This window comes from Narcine bancroftii, chromosome 1 (genome assembly GCF_036971445.1).
Source record: "Narcine bancroftii isolate sNarBan1 chromosome 1, sNarBan1.hap1, whole genome shotgun sequence".
NCBI classification, from domain to species: domain Eukaryota; kingdom Metazoa; phylum Chordata; class Chondrichthyes; order Torpediniformes; family Narcinidae; genus Narcine; species Narcine bancroftii.
Window position 1 is genome coordinate 341,471,262 of NC_091469.1, and position 18,764 is coordinate 341,490,025.

General features: G+C 39.1%; 1 protein-coding gene across 1 annotated transcript in view; it reads right to left on the reverse strand.

Moving 5' to 3' along the window:
• Window positions 1-18,764, reverse strand: part of LOC138749026 (sodium-dependent neutral amino acid transporter B(0)AT1-like) — a 58,392-nt gene that overhangs the window by 21,058 nt on the left and 18,570 nt on the right. The window contains exons 2-5 of the mRNA XM_069910050.1: window positions 15,844-15,984; window positions 12,225-12,362; window positions 11,738-11,919; window positions 2,035-2,145 (exon numbers count right to left, since the gene is read on the reverse strand). Of these exons, the coding sequence (XP_069766151.1) occupies window positions 2,035-2,145; window positions 11,738-11,919; window positions 12,225-12,362; window positions 15,844-15,984 (572 nt within the window). The remainder of the gene's footprint in view (window positions 1-2,034; window positions 2,146-11,737; window positions 11,920-12,224; window positions 12,363-15,843; window positions 15,985-18,764) is intronic.

Here is an 18,764-nt window from a genome sequence, read left to right on the forward strand (position 1 = left end):
CCACACCTGGAGTATTGTGTGCAGTTTTGGTCACCTTATCTAAGGAAGGATGTTCTTGCAATGGAGGGAGTGCAGAGGCAATTCACCAGGCTGATACCTGGAATGGCAGGAATGACTTATGAGGAAAGATTGTGCAAATTGGGATTGTACTCGCTGGAGTTTAGAGGGGATCTCATAGAGACATATAAAATTCTGGCAGGACTGGACAGAATGGATGCAGATGGGATGTTTCCAAGGATGGGAAAATCCAGAACCCGGGGCCATGGTTTGAGGATAATAGGCAAACCATTTAGGACCGAGATGAGGAGGAATTTCTTTACCCAGAGGGTGGTGAATCTGTGGAATTCATTGCCACAGAGGGCAGTAGAGGCAGGTTCATTAAATATATTTAAGAGGGAATTAGATATATTTCTTCAGTATAAGGGTATTAAAGGTTACGGAGAGAAGGCGGGGACGGGGTACTGAACTTTAAGATCAGCCATGATCTCGTTGAATGGCGAAGCAGGCTCGAAGGGTCGAATGACCTACTCCTGTTCCTATCTTCTATGTTTCTATTTTTCTATGTTTCTATGAAAGAAGTTGGAGAAACATTAAATTAACTTTTATTGAATTTAGAATTTAGCGTATCCTCGTTACAAATGTAACAGAATCTTCTGCAGCTGACGAGATATTTCTGCTGTATTGAATCTTCCTGAAGACAATAAATGCAACTGCCTAAAGAACATGTGCATCAATTATGCATTCAATCTATATCAATGTAATGCACAGCATCTGGATATGTGAGTTGATTTTATAGCCTCTCTGCATCTATCCTGACTATGCATATCCAGGCCTAAGACCATTTTTGCATAGCACCTGCATTGAATGCAGACCCAGGCATGTGTGGACTGACCAAAACATCTTGCTTTATGGGCAATATACAAATAGACTTAAAATGTAGCAGGAAATCACAAAATAGGTTATATTAAAAAAAAAGGTACATGATAGGAAAATTTTAAGGTGATTTTTATTATCAGCAGTCCAAAATCTATAAAATATATCCAGAAGTGTTCAGGAAATAAAATCTTCATTGTCTAGTGTAATTTAGCAGAATGCGCAGGAAGGAGGCAATATGTTTTGAAAGGATATTAAGGGAAAAAGTAATAAAACTAATGGAAATACTTTGAAGGGAATATGGCTTCTGGCTATCCATCCCATTGGATGATGATGGTTCTTTTTAGTCAGTTTGTGGGGTTTGATATGAGGAAACCCTACTCTTCAGAAGGGAACAGCTGAGATGGGTTTGCACAGGTCCAGACCCACCCTCTTGGATCCAGTGGGAGGGTGAAGTCCAAGATGCCTGGGGAATGCAGTGAATGGTCAGACTAAACCGATGCAAGGTGTGGCCTTTCCGTGCTTAATGGCACGTGTTTTCTTGATGGCCAATGACTCCACAAGAGGGTTTGCCCATCCTTTCACGGGTCTTGCTTTTCATACTGCATAGCGTCTACCCACCGTCCACACCAGGCAAGCCTGATGGGGGAGCCGGCATTGTTGCCGACCACCTGACCATGCGACAGATAGTACTGGGTTACATGGTAGCAGTAGCACCCTGATGAGGGAGCATGGCAATAGGTCACTAACTGTAAATCAGTCCAGGAAGCGATGGTAGAAAGGCTATGATGCTGGACTAATAATTTGATATTTTGAAAAAAATGAATTCAAATTAAATTACACATGAAAATGAAAATGTTATCAGCTAAATATATGTGACTTTGAAGCTATTAGATTGTCACAAAAATTCCAGCTAGTTAACTAATCCTACTCAGAAAATAAACATGAGATGTTGGCTGGGGTTAAATCTGCCTCATCTGTCTCAACTCTTATCTTGGTTTGGGTCAGCTTTGAGATTTTTAAAACATTCTCATCCTCCCAACCACAAACTATGTACTTTTGAGAGTTAAAATAACCACCCCGATTGCAATTTTATTTTTGGTTGGAAATTACCGAGTTGCCAAAATCAGACAAGAAAGTGAAAAACAAAGCAATACTTACATTTGGTGTAAAGAGAAATTTTATTCCATTAACTGATCCTTTTAATGTCAGACCTCGTATTAAAAAGATAGTAAGTATCAGATAAGGCATGGTAGAAGTAACGTACACAGCCTGCAAGGAAAGGAAAAAGATTATTCTAGTGCATTAGTGAATTCAAATCGCGCTACACATTCTCTTTAATATCATGTGAAACAGCATTCTGTGTTGTGTATTGGCCTATGTGTTGTGTGGTTTTATGTTGAAAAGTGACAGTTTGCCTTAGAGAGCCAAGGTGAAGGTGGACTGCTGAGAGAGTGGGAGACGGACTGAGCATGTGCAGAAAATGAAAAAAATTTCTGGACTTCGATGATAAACGTGCTGTGGTGCAAGACAACTTCGAATGTTGTTCTCTCTCTCTCTCTCTCTCTCTCTCACACACACACACACACACACAAAGATCTTTTGGCTTCAGTTTACAAAACAAACTGAATTTTGTTTATGATCTTTGCTTCAGTTGAGATTAAAGTTTTGTGAGTCTTGTGTGTTTTGTGTCTAAGTTTTTTCTCTGGGCTGGTTGAAAATATAACTTAGAATTTAATTACATATGTTATATTTAGGCTGGAGAATTTATTAGTTTTACACTGTTATAGAAATTTGCATAGTAACCAGTGGGCATTGTTATAAAAGGGGGGTTTTTGAATTAAAGTTTGAAGGTGAATTTTTGTTAATAAAATAATTGTTCATCTTAACCCTGGGTGATATAGTTTGATCTTGTGACATAATTTAGGGGCATCGTCCAGGATCAAACCAATTTGGAAGCTTTAGGGGCGATTGACTTGTGCTTAGTTATCATTCGTCTGAGTTTGACTCAAACTCCAGCTTGAAATTAAAAATAAATGGTGAGTATATAAATCACCAGCAGAAAAACCAGCAACTATGAATATTGATCAGTTCATAGCAAACCCTTCAGTGGTTAATTAAAAAATGGCTACAAAGTCAGAACTGATGGTTATAATTGGCAAGTTAAAGCTTCTTACAATAAGAACTGAGATTTAAAAAAATGAAATTGCCCAAAAGATTGTTAAGCACTATGTAGGAAAGGGGGCATTTGAAGAAGCTGCATTAGAACAGTTTCCAAAGGAGAAAACTTCAGAGGAAGTAAAGTTGGCTTTGAGAAAACTAGAGTTGGAAGAAAAAAGAGAGGCAGAAAGGAAAGCCAAATGGGAAGCAGTAAGGCAGGCAGAAATGGAGGAGAGAGAGAAAGAATGGAAGCATGAGCTAGATCTAGCTAAATTAAAGCTGACCGTAACGTAAGGAGAGGGAGAAGCCCAAAACCCACATTCTGGTCAGGAGGAGAGGGTTCTGGTCAGTAGAGAAGTGAGGTTAGTTCCTCCATTTGAGGAAACTGAAAGAGACCAGTATTTTCTGCATTTTGAGAAAGTAGCTGTAAATTTAAAATGGCCACCAGTCCAGTGGTCACTCCTGCTACAAAGTGTTCTTAAAGGGAAAGCCCAACAAGTGTATTCGTGTCTCACAGTACAACAAGCAGCTGATTACGAATTTGTAAAGCAGGCTATACTCCGATCTTATGAACTAGTCCCAGAGGCTTATAGACAAAAGTACAGGAGTTTAAAAAAAAGCAGCAACCCAATCTTACCTGGATTTTGCTTATAGGAAAGTTGTGTGTTTTGATCGGTGGTGTGCCACGATGAAAGTAGAAAATAACTTTGATTTATTGAGAGAAATCATTCTGATTGAGGAGATTAAAAATTGTGTTCTTGACAATATTCAAGTGTACTTGGCAGAGAAAAATATAAAAACTTGGCAAGAATTGGCTAAATTCACAGAGGAATATGCTTTAACCCACAAGTCTAAATGGACACCAGGGAAAACCTTTCAAAGGAATACTGCTCATAATCCAATTAGAGTAGAAAGAAAATCTAGAAGTGAGGTAAAAGGAAGAGAGGAAAATAAATGGGTGAAGGAAAAATTTTCGAGTGTTATTTGCCACTATTGTAAGAAGCCAGGACACATAATAGCAAATTGTCCTGTACTGAAAAGGAAGAAAGAGAAAGGGGTGGTACCAACTGCCTGTGTTCAGAGTGAGAAAGTTAGGGATATTTTTAAACCATTAATGACTGAAGGTTTCATTTTGGTTAAAGAAGGATCCAATTAAGTGCCAGCTAAAATCCTGCGAGATACTGGAGCAACATTTTCAATTTTGGTGAGGAGACCGATACTGAAGATATGAATTTAATTAAAGGCATTAGTGGTGAAGCAGAGCCTATACCTTTGCATAGAATAGTGATGAAACCAGACTTAATTAATGGCCCGGTTACGATAGGGATAAGATCAAGTCTACCAGTGGATGGAGTTTCTCTTTTGTTAGGGAATGATTAAGCAGAGGGTAAAGTCATACTTGCGGTGAAACTCACAAGTAAGCCATTGGTTTGTGAGTCTGAAAAGGATTTGGAAATCTACCCTGCATGTGCCATTACTAGAGCCATGCCCAGAAAAAAGGTAGAGGTAGAGAAAGTCTGTGATGATCCTGCAGTGGAGGCAAGCATTGAGGACAAACCTAAGGATCCAGCTTTGCTGTTGTCAAGAGATTAATAGCAAGACAAAAGCATGATCCTGATCTTGCTGGGAGAAGAGATAAGATACTGTCTAACCGGGAAATTTAAACTGTGCCAGTAGATTCAAGATGGAATATTGATGAGAAAGTGGAGACCACAAGTGATACCTGCCAGTGAAAATTGGGTGGAAGTAAGGCAAGTTGTAATTCCCAAAACTTACAGGAATGAAATATTAAAGTTGGCTCATAGTACACCTTTAAGAGGTCATCTTGGAGTGAAGAAGATGGTAGAAAAGATAAGGAAACAGTTTTATTGGTTGAAATTAAGAATGGATGTTATAAACTTTTGTAGAACCTGTCACACTTGTCAACTGATGGGCAAGCCTACTCAAGGTCCACCAGTGGAACCTTTACAACCCATCCCTGCCTTCGGGGAGCCCTTCTCAAAAGTGATAGCAGATTGTGTTGGCCCATTGCCAAAAACCAAGGCGGGAAATAAATATTTGTTAACACTTGTGCACAGCTTCAAGGTTTCCAGAGGCTATTCCCCTGAGAAACATTAAAGGGAAGATGATTGTGAAGGCTATGCTAAAATTTTTCACACTGTTTGGCTTACCAAGGGAAATTCAATTTTATGTCTGCAATATTTCAACAGGTGGTGTATGAATTGGGAACCCATCAAATTGTGTCATCTGCCTATCATCCTGAAAATCAATGGGCCTTGGAAAGGTTCCATTTAACTGTGAAAAATATGATGAGGATTTATTGCATGAAAAATAATAAGGATTGGGATGAAAGAATCCATTTGTTATTGTTTGCTGTTAGAGAGGCAACTCAGGAGTCTCCTGGCTTTAGTCCATTTGAGTTAGTGTTTGGTCATGAAGTCAGGGGTCCATTGTTGAAGGAACAGTGGGTACATAATGATATACAATCAAATCTGTTGGATTATGTTTTCAAATTTAAAAACAGATAACATCAGGCTTGTGAGATGCAAGGAAAAATTTAAAAACTGCTCAGGGAAAAATTAAAATTCGGTATGATCAAAAAGCAAAAATTAGGGACATTAAACCTGGTGACAAAGTATTGGTTTTGTTTCCAATGCAGTAAACCCTTTAAGAGCTCAGTTTTCAGGACCATATAAGGTGAAATCAAAAATTAACCAGGTCACCTATGTCATTGAGATGCCTGATCGTCGAAGGGAGACACAGGTCTGTCACGTGAACATGCTTAAACCTTACTTTGAGAAAATGACTGAGGAGGAGACTAGGATTCCAACCAAGGTGCTAGTTATAGAGGAAAGTAAGGAAGAGATAAGTTTCATGGAAGGTCATGGAGCACAGAAAGTGATAAGCCCCAGGCTGGAAAATTATATAGTTATGCAAAACTTAGACACCAAGTTAATGCATTCAAATAAATCAGAAAGGGAAGAAATGAAGACATTACTTATGAAATTTAAGGATATATTCCCAGATGTTCCAAGAAGAACTACTGTGGCTTGTCATAATGTGGAGGTCAGTGATGCTAAGCCTATTAAGCAGCATCCTTACCGAGTTAATCAGGAAAAGAGCAGATTGTTGGATCAAGAGGTGGATTATATGCTCAAAAATGACATCATCTGAAAATCAAGTTCAAATTGGAGTTCACCCTGTGTTCTGGTGCCTAAACCAGATGGCTCAATTAGGTTTTGTACAGATTATCGAAAGTTAAACATGGTGACAAAGACTGATATGTTACCTATTCCCAGAATAGATGACTGCATAGATAAGGTGGGGAAGGCTAAATTTCTTACAAAGATTGATCTCTTAAAAGGATACTGACAAAGAGAGGCAGGGAGTTTTCTGCATTTGTTACACTTTTGGGATTGTATGAGTATAATGTTATGCCTTTTGGGATGAAAAATGCAACTGGCTTATTTTAGAGAATGATTAATGCAGCAATTCAGGGATTAGAGCACGCAGGAGCCTATATCAATGATTTAGTAATTAATACGGATATATGGGAAGAACACATGCTTAAATTAGAGCAGTTATTTCAGAGACTAGTGGAAGCACATCTCACAGTGAATTTGCACAAGAGTGAGTTTGGACATGCCACTGTAATTTATCTGGATTATGTGGCAGGACAGGGACAGGTGGCACCAAATTGGAGCAAAAGTATTGGCTATCACTGCGTTCCCTATCCCCGGTAATAAGAAAACTCTTCGGAGATTCCTAGGTATGATTGGCTACTATCGTAGATTTTGTAAAAACTTTGCAGAAATTGCACTCCCATTACAAAACTACTTGGAAAGAAAGAAAAATTTATCTGGTCAGATGCATCCCAGGAAGCGTTTCTGAAGTTAAAGGCCATTTTATGCTATCAGCCTGTATTTGTGTCCCCTAACTTTGAAAAGCCATTCTCTTTAGCCGTGGACATCAATGATGAAGCAGTTAGTACTGTACTGTTACAGAAGAAGGATGGTGATGAAGTAGAACCTCCTATTTCGTACTTCTCGAAAAATTTTAACGACCATCAACAAAATTATTCAGCCATTGAGAAGGAGTTATTAGCACTTGTTTTAGCGTTGCAACATTTTGATGTGTATATTTGTACGGCTCAAAAACTGTTAATAATATATACTAATCATAATCCATTAGTTTTTCTGTCTAAAATGAAAAAATAAGAACAGATGGTTATTGAATTGGAGCTTACTATTACAAGAGTATGGTTTAATTATTACACACATAAAGGGGATGGATAATGTAATACCAGATTGTTTGTCAAGATGTTAATCTGGGTAGATATGAATCTATTCATATCCTTATTGTAAAAAAAAATTGAGTATTTATTTTATTTATGCAATACTTCCATTAATTGTTCAAAATTTGTTCTTGTGGACCAATTATTTTTAGCAGGGAAGTGTTACAGAGTTCTGTGTTGTGTATTGGCCTATGTGTTGTGTGGTTTTATGTTAAAAAGTGACAGTTTGCCTTAGAGAGCCATGGTGAAGGTGGACTGCTGAGAGAGTGGGAGACGGATTGAGCATGTGCAGAAAATGAAAAGAAAATTCTGGACTTTGATGATAAAGCACCACTGGGTGGTGCTGTGGAGTGGAAGAAGGCCCAGAGCATGAGTCATGGTCTAGAGAACAGTTTAGAATGTTGGGATTTCAAAAAGAATGAACATTCCGAAGGCAGCCAGACAATTTCGAATTTTGTGCTCTCCCTCTCTCTCTCTCTCTCTCTCAAAGATCTTTTTGCTTCAGTTTACCACTCTTTGCTTCAGTTGAGATCGAAGTTTTGTGAGTCTTGTGTGTTTTGTGTCTAAGTTTTTCTGTGAGCTGGTTGAAAATATAACTTAGACTTTAATTACATATGTTATATTTAGGCTGGGGAATTTATTAGTTTTACACTGTTATAGAAATTTGCATAGTAACCAGTGGGCATTGTTATAAAAGGGGGGATTTTGAATTAAAGTTTGATGGTGAATTTTTTGTTAATAAAATAATTGTTCATCTTTACCCTTGTGTGATATGCCTTCTTTGTGGTTGCTGGTTTGATCTTGTAACACATGTAGTTTCTAGTCATAGTTATATGGTGGAAATCATGCATTGCTCACACCACATTTTAAATTGCAGTTATTGTGTTAGCTGAAACTTAAAAATGTGGGGTAAATAATACATTAATATTTCCATCGATGGAGATGTGGGGGGGCTGGTAGTCATGGTGGGGAGCTGGCTGATGGAGGACCTCAGTTTTCTTCAGGCTGACTTCCAGGCCAAACATTTTGGCAGTTTCCGCAAAGCAGGACGTCAAGCGCTGAAGAGCTGGCTCTGAATGGGCAACTAAAGCGGCATCATCTGCAAAGAGTAGTTCACGGACAAGTTTCTCTTGTGTCTTGGTGTGAGCTTGCAGGCGCCTCAGATTGAAGAGACTGCCATCCGTGCGGTACCGGATGTAAACAGCGTCTTCATTGTTGGGGTCTTTCATGGCTTGGTTCAGCATCATGCTGAAGAAGATTGAAAAGAGGGTTGGTGCGAGGACACAGCCTTGCTTCACGCCATTGTTAATGGAGAAGGGTTCAGAGAGCTCATTGCTGTATCTGACCCGACCTTGTTGGTTTTCGTGCAGTTGGATAATCATGTTGAGGAACTTTGGGGGACATCCATCGGGCACACAAAACTCAAAACGGTCAACCAGTTTACCTATCTCGGCTGCACCATTTCATCAGATGCAAGGATCGACAATGAGATAGACAACAGACTCGCCAAGGCAAATAGCGCCTTTGGAAGACTACACAAAAGAGTCTGGAAAAACAACCAACTGAAAAACCTCACAAAGATAAGCGTATACAGAGCCGTTGTCATACCCACACTCCTGTTCGGCTCCGAATCATGGGTCCTCTACCGGCACCACCTACGGCTCCTAGAACGCTTCCACCAGCGTTGTCTCCGCTCCATCCTCAACATCCATTGGAGCGCTCACACCCCTAACGTCGAGGTACTCGAGATGGCAGAGGTCGACAGCATCGAGTCCACGCTGCTGAAGATCCAGCTGCGCTGGATGGGTCACGTCTCCAGAATGGAGGACCATCGCCTTCCCAAGATCGTATTATATGGCGAGCTCTCCACTGGCCACCGTGACAGAGGTGCACCAAAGAAAAGGTACAAGGACTGCCTAAAGAAATCTCTTGGTGCCTGCCACATTGACCACCGCCAGTGGGCTGATAACGCCTCAAACCGTGCATCTTGGCGCCTCACAGTTTGGCGGGCAGCAGCCTCCTTTGAAGAAGACCGCAGAGCCCACCTCACTGACAAAAGGCAAAGGAGGAAAAACCCAACACCCAACCCCAACCAACCAATTTTCCCTTGCAACCGCTGCAATCGTGTCTGCCTGTCCCGCATCGGACTGGTCAGCCACAAACAAGCCTGCAGCTGACGTGGACTTTTTACCCCCTCCATAAATCTTCGTCCGCGAAGCCAAGCCAAAGAAAGAAAGAATATTTCCATCATAATATTAGAAATAAAACAGATGTATTGTAGTCAATTGTGCTATAACATGGGTTTCTAGTCACCTAAGAGGCTTAGAAATACATTTTTCAGAAGCATCCTTCTAACTCACTCTGAGATTTTTGTTCATTGTTTCCTTTCTTCACCCTCCCCCCCTCCAAACCCTGGAAGGATCCTGCATGTTTTAGCTTGCTCTTATTGGATTATTGGATATGCACCAGCTGATTATTTATCCTGACTGTCCTGTTTGGATATTGATATTAATTTGAAATGACATTCACAAAACAGATATTTTTCCCTTCCCATATTCAGCTGCTTTGAGACTTACTGCAACGCCCTGATTGAATTACTTATTGCACGTTTGATATCAACATGAACTTTCTTGTGTGCGAGGTTAAACAACTCACACTCTGAACTTTGAGGGCTGATTTCAGCATTTTCCAAGATTGCATTGTTCCTAATTATGACATAAAACTGGTTGCACCACCTGTTCTCAACCCATGCACATCATTGTTCCTTCATTGTCTTTAAATCCTGTAATTTGCGAACCAACAGGTTTGTGGAGGTACCCTCAACGAGAAAGACTACAGAGATTTAATAGGTCGCTCTTCACTGATATCTCTGGGAGACTGAAGAATGGTTAACAAATGCTGGCTTTATCAGTGATATCCACAGTCTGAAAAACTAATTAATTTTAAAATAATGCAATACAGAAAGGGCTGGAGGTCAGATAAAAATTCAGATGAAATAAAATGTTTACAATTCTCACCACTAAAGATGTTTGAAAGCATTCAAGGTCAGGAGCAGGTAGATAAGGCCATCAGAGCAATTCAGGATAGTGTTTAAGGATCTACTGCCTGAAGTCTAGTCACCTCATGTGGGTTGATCTTCCTCATTGGACAAACCAAAGAGGACAATAGGAGAAAGTAAAGGTGAAAATTAATATGTCGAGGCAATAACAGAGGTGAGGTGGAAAGAGGGAGTGGCAGCAACCAGTTTAGGCATGATCCAATCCATGGGAAAACAATAATAGCATCAAGGAAGGGATCAACAATTTCTCAATAACCAGAAGTTACAACAACAACTTTGCACTCCATATCAGCAAAACTAAGGAATTGATTGCGGATTTCAGGATGTGGAAGCCTGAAAAACACAAACCAGTCCTCAACAAGGGGTCAGCAAGGGAGAGGGTGAGAAACTGCAAATTTCTGGCCGTCAATATCTCTGAAGACTTATCCTGGGGCCATCATGTCGATGCAATCATGAGGGAAGGCTCACCAACATCAATATATTTTATTAAAAGTTTGAAGAGATTTGGTATGTCACCAAAGACCCTTGCAAACTTCGACAGGAGTACCACGGAGTGCATTTTGACTGGTTCCATCACTGTGAGAATGCACAGGGAAGGAATAGGCTACAGAGTGTTGTAAACTCACTATAGCACCATCATGGGCATTAGTCTTCACTTTATTCATGCTATTTTTAAGAGGTGGTGCCTCAAGAAACACTTTCTTTCATTAAGGACCCTCTCTGCCAAGGTGATGCCCTTTTCTCACTGCTGCCATCTGGGGGGGGGGGATGAACCAGAGCTTAGAGACACACACCCTATGTTACAAAAACAGCTTCTTCCCATCCGCCGTCAGATTTCTGAATGGACAATGAGCCTATGGACTCGACCTCACTATTGTCCTTTTTTGCATTATTTGTTTTTTTTTTAAAAAACTTGTATTTACAGAATTTTAATTGTTAGTAATTCTGCACCTTGTCCTGTACAATTACCTGCTGCTGCAAAACCACAAATTTCATTATGCATATTCATCACAATAAACCTGATTCTAATTTTTATTTTCTTTAAAGCAAGATACCCTATTCTCAAATTATGGTGATCCAAGAAAGAGCATTTGGCAGCCTTTGTACATGGGTAAGACAACATCGTTTGTATTATTTTAATTGTGTTTCATAGTACTATTTGATATTACAATATATGTTTCACTAAAAATATTAAATGGAATGACAGTGAACAATTCTGAGATATTCTGCTTTCTGTCACTAAATATTCCTAAAGATAATTCTGAACGAAGACACTTGCATCATCTCTTGAGGATTATTTAATTACATTGTAAAACTTTTTACAACATAGGTAAAATAAATTTGTTCAGTACCTTGCCAGTTGTTTCAATGCCTCTGATTGTGCACACATAAAGCACAGTCCAAGCACATATAAGACTGAGTAGCAGCCACCACTGGATAGTACCTGAATCATTGATACTGGTCGAGATGTTTAATGTTTCTCTGTACCAATAATAATCTACTGGAGAGCTCCTGGCACATTCTTCCACATATGCTATCAAAACATGAATAAAAATGGTTGAGAATAATATTATTCCTGAAATCAGAGTGTGACAATAATATGGAGACATATGCAGAGTTTTGACGAAAATAGCAACAGTTCCTCTCCCCGTGGATGCTGCTCAACCCAGAGTTTCTCCAGCAGATTATTTTTTTTTACAGCAATATGTTCTAGTCTGGCAAGCAAGCAGGGTTGTTTCCTTGGTGAACATTTACAGCAAACTACAAGCATCATTTGCTGCAGATTGAGTACGGGTAATCTATTGGCAATATAAGGCCTTTTGTAAATTTCATCTGTACCTGTACCGTTTTCTGTCCTCGGGCAATTGCTCCAAGGTAATGGCTCTTGGAATGAATTAAAGATGTACCACAGAACCAATGCTATTATGCTGTTGTAGTATAAACCCACCAGGAATGAAACCAGCATTGATGCGATACCTAAGAAGACAAGAGTAATAGAAATGATATTGTACTGACAATAACCACACCAGCAGTACGAGTATAAGACAGCTTTGATAAACTAATATGTACACTAAGAGGTCTTGTCTCTCTGCAAGATGAACCTGGAAGGCTAGACTGTAGCTCTGGACTGCTTTATATACAAGGTCACAGGGATGACCCCTGGTGACCTAGTGGTGTAATTACATATCACCACAGATACAAATACTGCAAAGCCAACAGATGGCAATTCAGCTTCAGAATGTGGTATTTCCTGATGGTTCCAGGAATCAGATAGACTCCCTCGTTATGACAATTTGGGTCTTGGAAAATTTGGCCTTACAAGACTTCACAGATCACTACCACAAAATCTGGGGTACAGAATCAAAATTTGCTTTTGAAAAATTTAGATGCTTAAAAAAAAGTAAATAAATAAACACAAAATGTATTTATTCAACTGGCATTTCTTGAAGCAGATAATGCAGCCTTGCGTTCTGTAATTAAACCATTTAATAAGAATGCAGAATCAGCCTTACAAATTACATTTGTAATTAAGTGTCACTTGAATTCTCCTCCTCCCACTTCTCTGAATTCTCTTAAAATTTTAGCATTTGGAATCTCACACACATTCGAGGAAGAGAGCATCTCATCTTCGAACTTGCCACATCATGCTTTCATTGAATTCAATAATTTTGAAAGATCAACGACTCTGGACTTGCATCACATATCATGCCATTCTTTTTCTACTTTTTCATTGATCTTCTGCTCCTTGCATCTTTTTCAAGCAAGCATTTTGTTACCCAACACCCTTCACCACCTCCTTTCAGCTTGCACAACTATCACGCCATTCAGTTTCTCTTGGTCTCCACCCTACCACTGACCTTTCCTTTGCTTCTCACTGCTGCCCACCCACCCCAATATTTTATGCAACTTTGCTTCATTTCTAACTTCTCAACTGATGCTAGCTGATTTGCTGAACATGTTTTCTTTTTTTCAAATTCATCACAAACCTTGCTTCTGAATTTTTTTCTGCTTTTACATGTGCAAAAGATGCCATAGAATGATACTCAACAACTTGTAATGATATTGTAGCTGTATGATAATAGAGGTTGAGAGTCACATGAATATGCAGATGTAACAAAGTTAAAAATAGGTTTTAATAATTTCTATTCTCAATTCTATTTTTGTGAATTTTTGTTTCAATGAGTTACTTGTATTTACTGTCATTTTAATAATGTTTCCGGTGGGAATGAGTTCGGCGGTGCACATCTCTTGTGCGCTTCTAAAGCATTCCTTTCCTGTCTCTCACACATCTGTTACCTTGCTAAGGGTAAGTAGGGGAGAAGATTGCTACTGGGCTATTTGAAATGTTTTCCTTTGAAAATGAATTGGTCATGTCAGTCTTAATGTATATTGTTCATTTCTAAAACTATTATACTCTACAGTTGGTTTTATATTGTTTTAATCATTAATGTAAGTTTTATGGATATTTTTTATCTTACTGGTGTTTTGACTCCATTACCCTGTTCTGGTCATGTGATCAACATAGCTTTGCTGAGATTTCAATGTAAATTCTGTTATTTTGCATGCTTAGGAGCAAAGGGATTTAAAAAAAAGGAAGACAATTCAGAAGACAAAGTTGGTTGCATTATTTTGTCTTCTAAAGGTACAGATTTTCCTTGTTAAATGTATGATTCTAGCAAGTTAATTTTTCTATGCAGTTTTTAACTAGACCACCAGGTGCCACAATTTTCACCTTTTTAAATAGTTTGAAAATATTTTAAAATGCAAAATATTTTCCTGGGCAAATCTTAAAAGCTCTCAGCTAATGCCATGTCCGCTGAGTTGAGTACATATTAAAATGTAATAAAGTGTAATAATGTGTGCAGTTGAAGAAAAGGAGGAATGGGATAGACACTGCTGTTGCCTTGCTAAAGGAGCAAAAGGGTTAAAAAAAAAGGAAGAAAACCCAGAAGGATGGTTGTATTATTTTGACTTCTAAAGTCTGTGAATAAAAGCTGGAAAATAATCCCATGAGTCGTCTCTTCTTCTACGCCCTGTGCCAGGGGTCTCAAAATCAATTTATCCGGGGGCCGCTGGAGGTAGAGTCTGGGTGAGGCTGGGCCGCATCAGGTTTTCCACAAGAAAAGCTCTTACAAAAACATTCCAATGTTATCAAATGTCTTTATTTTTATTTTTTAACACAAAATAAGATGAAAAAATAAATAAATTAACAATTCATAAGAAAAAAATAAAATCAATCAGTAATAAATAAATAAAATGAAAATAATAATAATACAGCAGATATAGAAGACTGAAGAAACCATATATAGTTGCTGACTTGAGAAATGTAATTATTATTATTCAGATTCAAATGTCTGTATTAACAGTTCTTTAACCTTTAACTTTCTGAACATGAATGGAACATTGAACATAAACTGTTATGAACATGTCTTCTTTTGCCTACTTCTTACTGCTAGAGATCTGGCAGCGCTTCCTCTCGCATAGCCGAGCCACATTTGGCTTAAGGGAGGAGGCAGTTGAGACCCTCAGTAGGGTTTGAGGATGCTCATCAGTAAGTCTGGACCTGTACTTGAACTTATTGAAGTTCAAGGCAGAGAAGAGCTTTTCGCACAAGTATGTGCTCCCAAAAAGACACATGGTCTGCTTGAACATTCGGGAAAGCTCAGGGAAGCTGGGGGGGGCAATTCTCTCAAAAATTGCCCAAGCTTGTCTGCTTTTCCACTCACCTCCCTGAACTTGGTTTTGAGTTCAGAGTTGCACTGCAGGTCAATGAGCTCCATTTGAAGCACAGGAGGGGCATCTTGCACATCAAAGGAGAAGGGGTCCGCAAAAATTTGAAATGTGGCTCTGTTTCAGTGTTTAGCTGATGCGTCTTTTCCGCTTCTTTTTCTGTCCCACTGAGCAACAACTTCGGGTTCAGACTGGACGCCGAAGCGCGTGAAGCGGGAGCGACCGCGGAAATTGTGCATGTACCGTGTGCATATAATGACAAATAGAAAATGCACACAAATATGCTTACATTCACAATAAGTCCAGCCGATGTCCCGCCCCCGAGAGCAATATACCCCACCATGATTGGTAGGTTCGTTCAGCTCCGCACACAACACTGAAAAGTGCCAATCATATTAAACTCGCGGGCCGCACTAACATTAAACTTTCATATTAAGGTGGGGCCACAAACTATCGTCCCGAGGGCCGCAGTTGGCCCGCGGGATGCAAGCTTGAGACCCCTGCCCTATGCAAACCTGTTACACAGGGAATGGAGGGGTACAGATCATGTACTGGCAGAGAGATTTAGTTTAATTTGGCATTGCATTTGGTGCAGACATCATGGGCCGAAGTGCCTGTTTCTATTCTGTACTGCTTCATGTTTTATTCAAATCTAGTTAAAGACTTACATTTAGGAAGGCTGATCATTTCAATCAGATCACTGATGATTGGAATGCATGTAACTTACCCACTCCTTTTAGGTAAGGATGAATGGAACTCCATACTCCCACACTTCCCTTCCGCAATCGCTGGCCAATGGCAAACTCCAGGTGCAACAGTGGGATACCCTCAAGCACCAAAAGGATGAGGAAGGGAATCATGAATGCACCTGGAAGAGAAGGAAGACGGATTGATACAATTAATAGATCGTGTATGTGTGTTCCTCCTTAATAATTCTGTGCTCACTAAAAATATTTAGGGGTGGGGGATGGAATACAATAACATCCCAATTATCTAGAGTTAAAGCAACCAGCAAAAATCGCAGAAAATATATAGGTAAAAAATACGAATGTTTAAAATTGGTGCCCCTAATGGTTAGTTTATCAATCACACAATACACAGTATCAAATGACTGGAAAATTCACTTATGTGGCATTTACAAATCCCCATAGCTGCCATATACATGGGGGTTTACTGTATTTTTCATTTCAGCTTGCATCAGTCAGAGGGAATTCAGTCTGTCCAATAAATTTACTTCAACTTTAACCTTTGAAATAAAGCTCATTAATTTATCAATGCAGCATTTTATTTGTATTCAAACCAATTTTCCTCTGCAAGTAAAATGGGTTAATGAAGACAGATGTTTTGCAATATTGAAACTCTGTTCTCATGAATTGGATTGAGGCTCCCTATATAGTTTGCTCATGGATCTTAACTACTTGCACAGAAAATATTGTATGTGCTTAATCAAAAAATTCACATTTGAGAGATCATCTTATAATTCACCATTAGCAGAGCCCAATCATTCAAATAATGCGTTACTCAAATTTAAGACCATGGTAAAAGGACTGGATTTCAATTTCCACTCGTTATTTTGTTCACATATTGGCTGACAATGTCGATAGATACTTTACTGCAGCTTTGCATTTTGCTGCAAATGTGAAGAGCAGGGCTAATTGACTTAGAGTGCAAATATACACAAAACTGTCTCGGGGGTGTCTCTAATTAAGGAAGATATTGCATCAAGAGATCAGTTAGCACTGAACAACAATGTATAAATTCACTTAGCATTTTGTGAGTTTCTTTGACAGCTGTCTTTAAAACTCAATAATTGAAAAAGCAAGAGTGCCCTCTACATTCAATCTCTCCTCTAAATTACACAACCTTGTGGAATACATTACTGTTCCTTTGTCACTCCCTACCAAACAGCTCTGTGAAATTAACTTTACTCATTTCAGGAATTGACCTTCTAGTACTTGCTAGTAAATAAATGAAAGCAGAATACTTTGCCAGTAGACTGTTGAGTAGCTAACTACCAGTCATACAAAAAGAATGAACAAGATTGATGGAGAAGCTCAGGCAGGTCACGTAGTGATCAATGTTTCAGGCCTGGGCCCTTCCTCAGGAATGTGGAAATGATACACACACGTGTATGACCCGCCAGCACATTTCTGACACCCACAATGCAGTGCACAGATGAGGAGGCAACCACACACCAAACATCACAATGTGGACAGGCAGAGGTCCCCAGTACAACTGCTGCTCATATCAATTCTGTAATGGCCAATTGACTGAAACAATTATGATATTTGATGCATCATCAATAACTCCAAAAGACTAGAAGGTAAAGTAAAACTGACAGGCTTTTTATTAGCAATAGAATGGAGGCACATCCACGCTGGTCAACTGTCCTGAACTGGGAAGGGGGCAGTGGAACCTTTATTCAGGAGTCTGTGGGAGGAGCCACAGTTACCGTCAGCCAAAGGAACATGTCCAGGCAATTAAATATACATACAATGGTTTACCACAATATTACCATTTCTTTATGCTTTGTTTCATGCTTAATCTCAGAACAAAATCTTTGAGCACAAAAATTAATAGAAGCTCATTCTGTCTTTTGACGATGGATCTTCGTGATTGCACTAATCAGCAATTTAGCGTGAAATGTTAAGTGGGAGATATCATACAGTGCCAGTTAACCAAGTGGCTGGAGTACAGTTTTCCCACTGACCACCCTGAATGTGTCATAGTGCTACAGTCTAGGAAACAAAGTAGACAAAACAAAGCAGGAAAAGCCATTGATAATTCTGAGATACAAATGAGCCATAAGTACCAATTTAAAACTGATGCATGTTTACATTGACATGAATGCCACAATAAACCAGTTCTGCTGTGCTGCTTGTAAAACATCTTTAAAGCAAATAGAGTTAAGCTTTAAACTGAATGTCCTACGTTGAGATAACTCTTAAGTGAACAGTAGGGCTGGTGTAAAATAATTATCAAAGTCACATTAAATGGAACATTCTGTTCTTAAAGATATATTTAATGGCATGTATTTTTCCCACTGAGAAATATGTAAACTCATACAAATCATCAACTTCTTGCACAATTTAACTATTTATATCAATGTAGCAATATAAAATTATCAATTCAACCAGCTGTAAATTCATCCAGTCACTTTGTCATCTCTTTCATGAACTCTTCATTGAAAGTTGCATTTGACTCATGATGGATACAGAACATCATTTCCTCTAGGACACCTCAAACTAGTCTAATTTACTACAACTGTTGGGTCTATGCCACACAACTTCCTTTAGGGTTCTTTAATGTTCAACATCTGCATGCTTGGGGCAAACCACTGCCTTATGGTCTCTCAAGAATATTGTGTGTTTTAACAATTTGATTTGATTTCTTGCCCAAGTTGTATCATTTCTCATCAGATGTACCTGCTGTCAATTCTGTTGGAAAGGTGTACCTGTGCCATCATGTCAACATCTGTCTGATGGAGAGAGCTGTGAGTAAGTATCACATTCCTATGCTGTTCTGTGCATCACCCCACAGTCCCAGGCAATTGCACAGTAACAATCAAGCTCTTTTTTCCATAGCTATCGTATTGGAACCTCAGTTTATAGCGTCAGCTGGCAGGGTCTGACAACTGAATATCTCCAA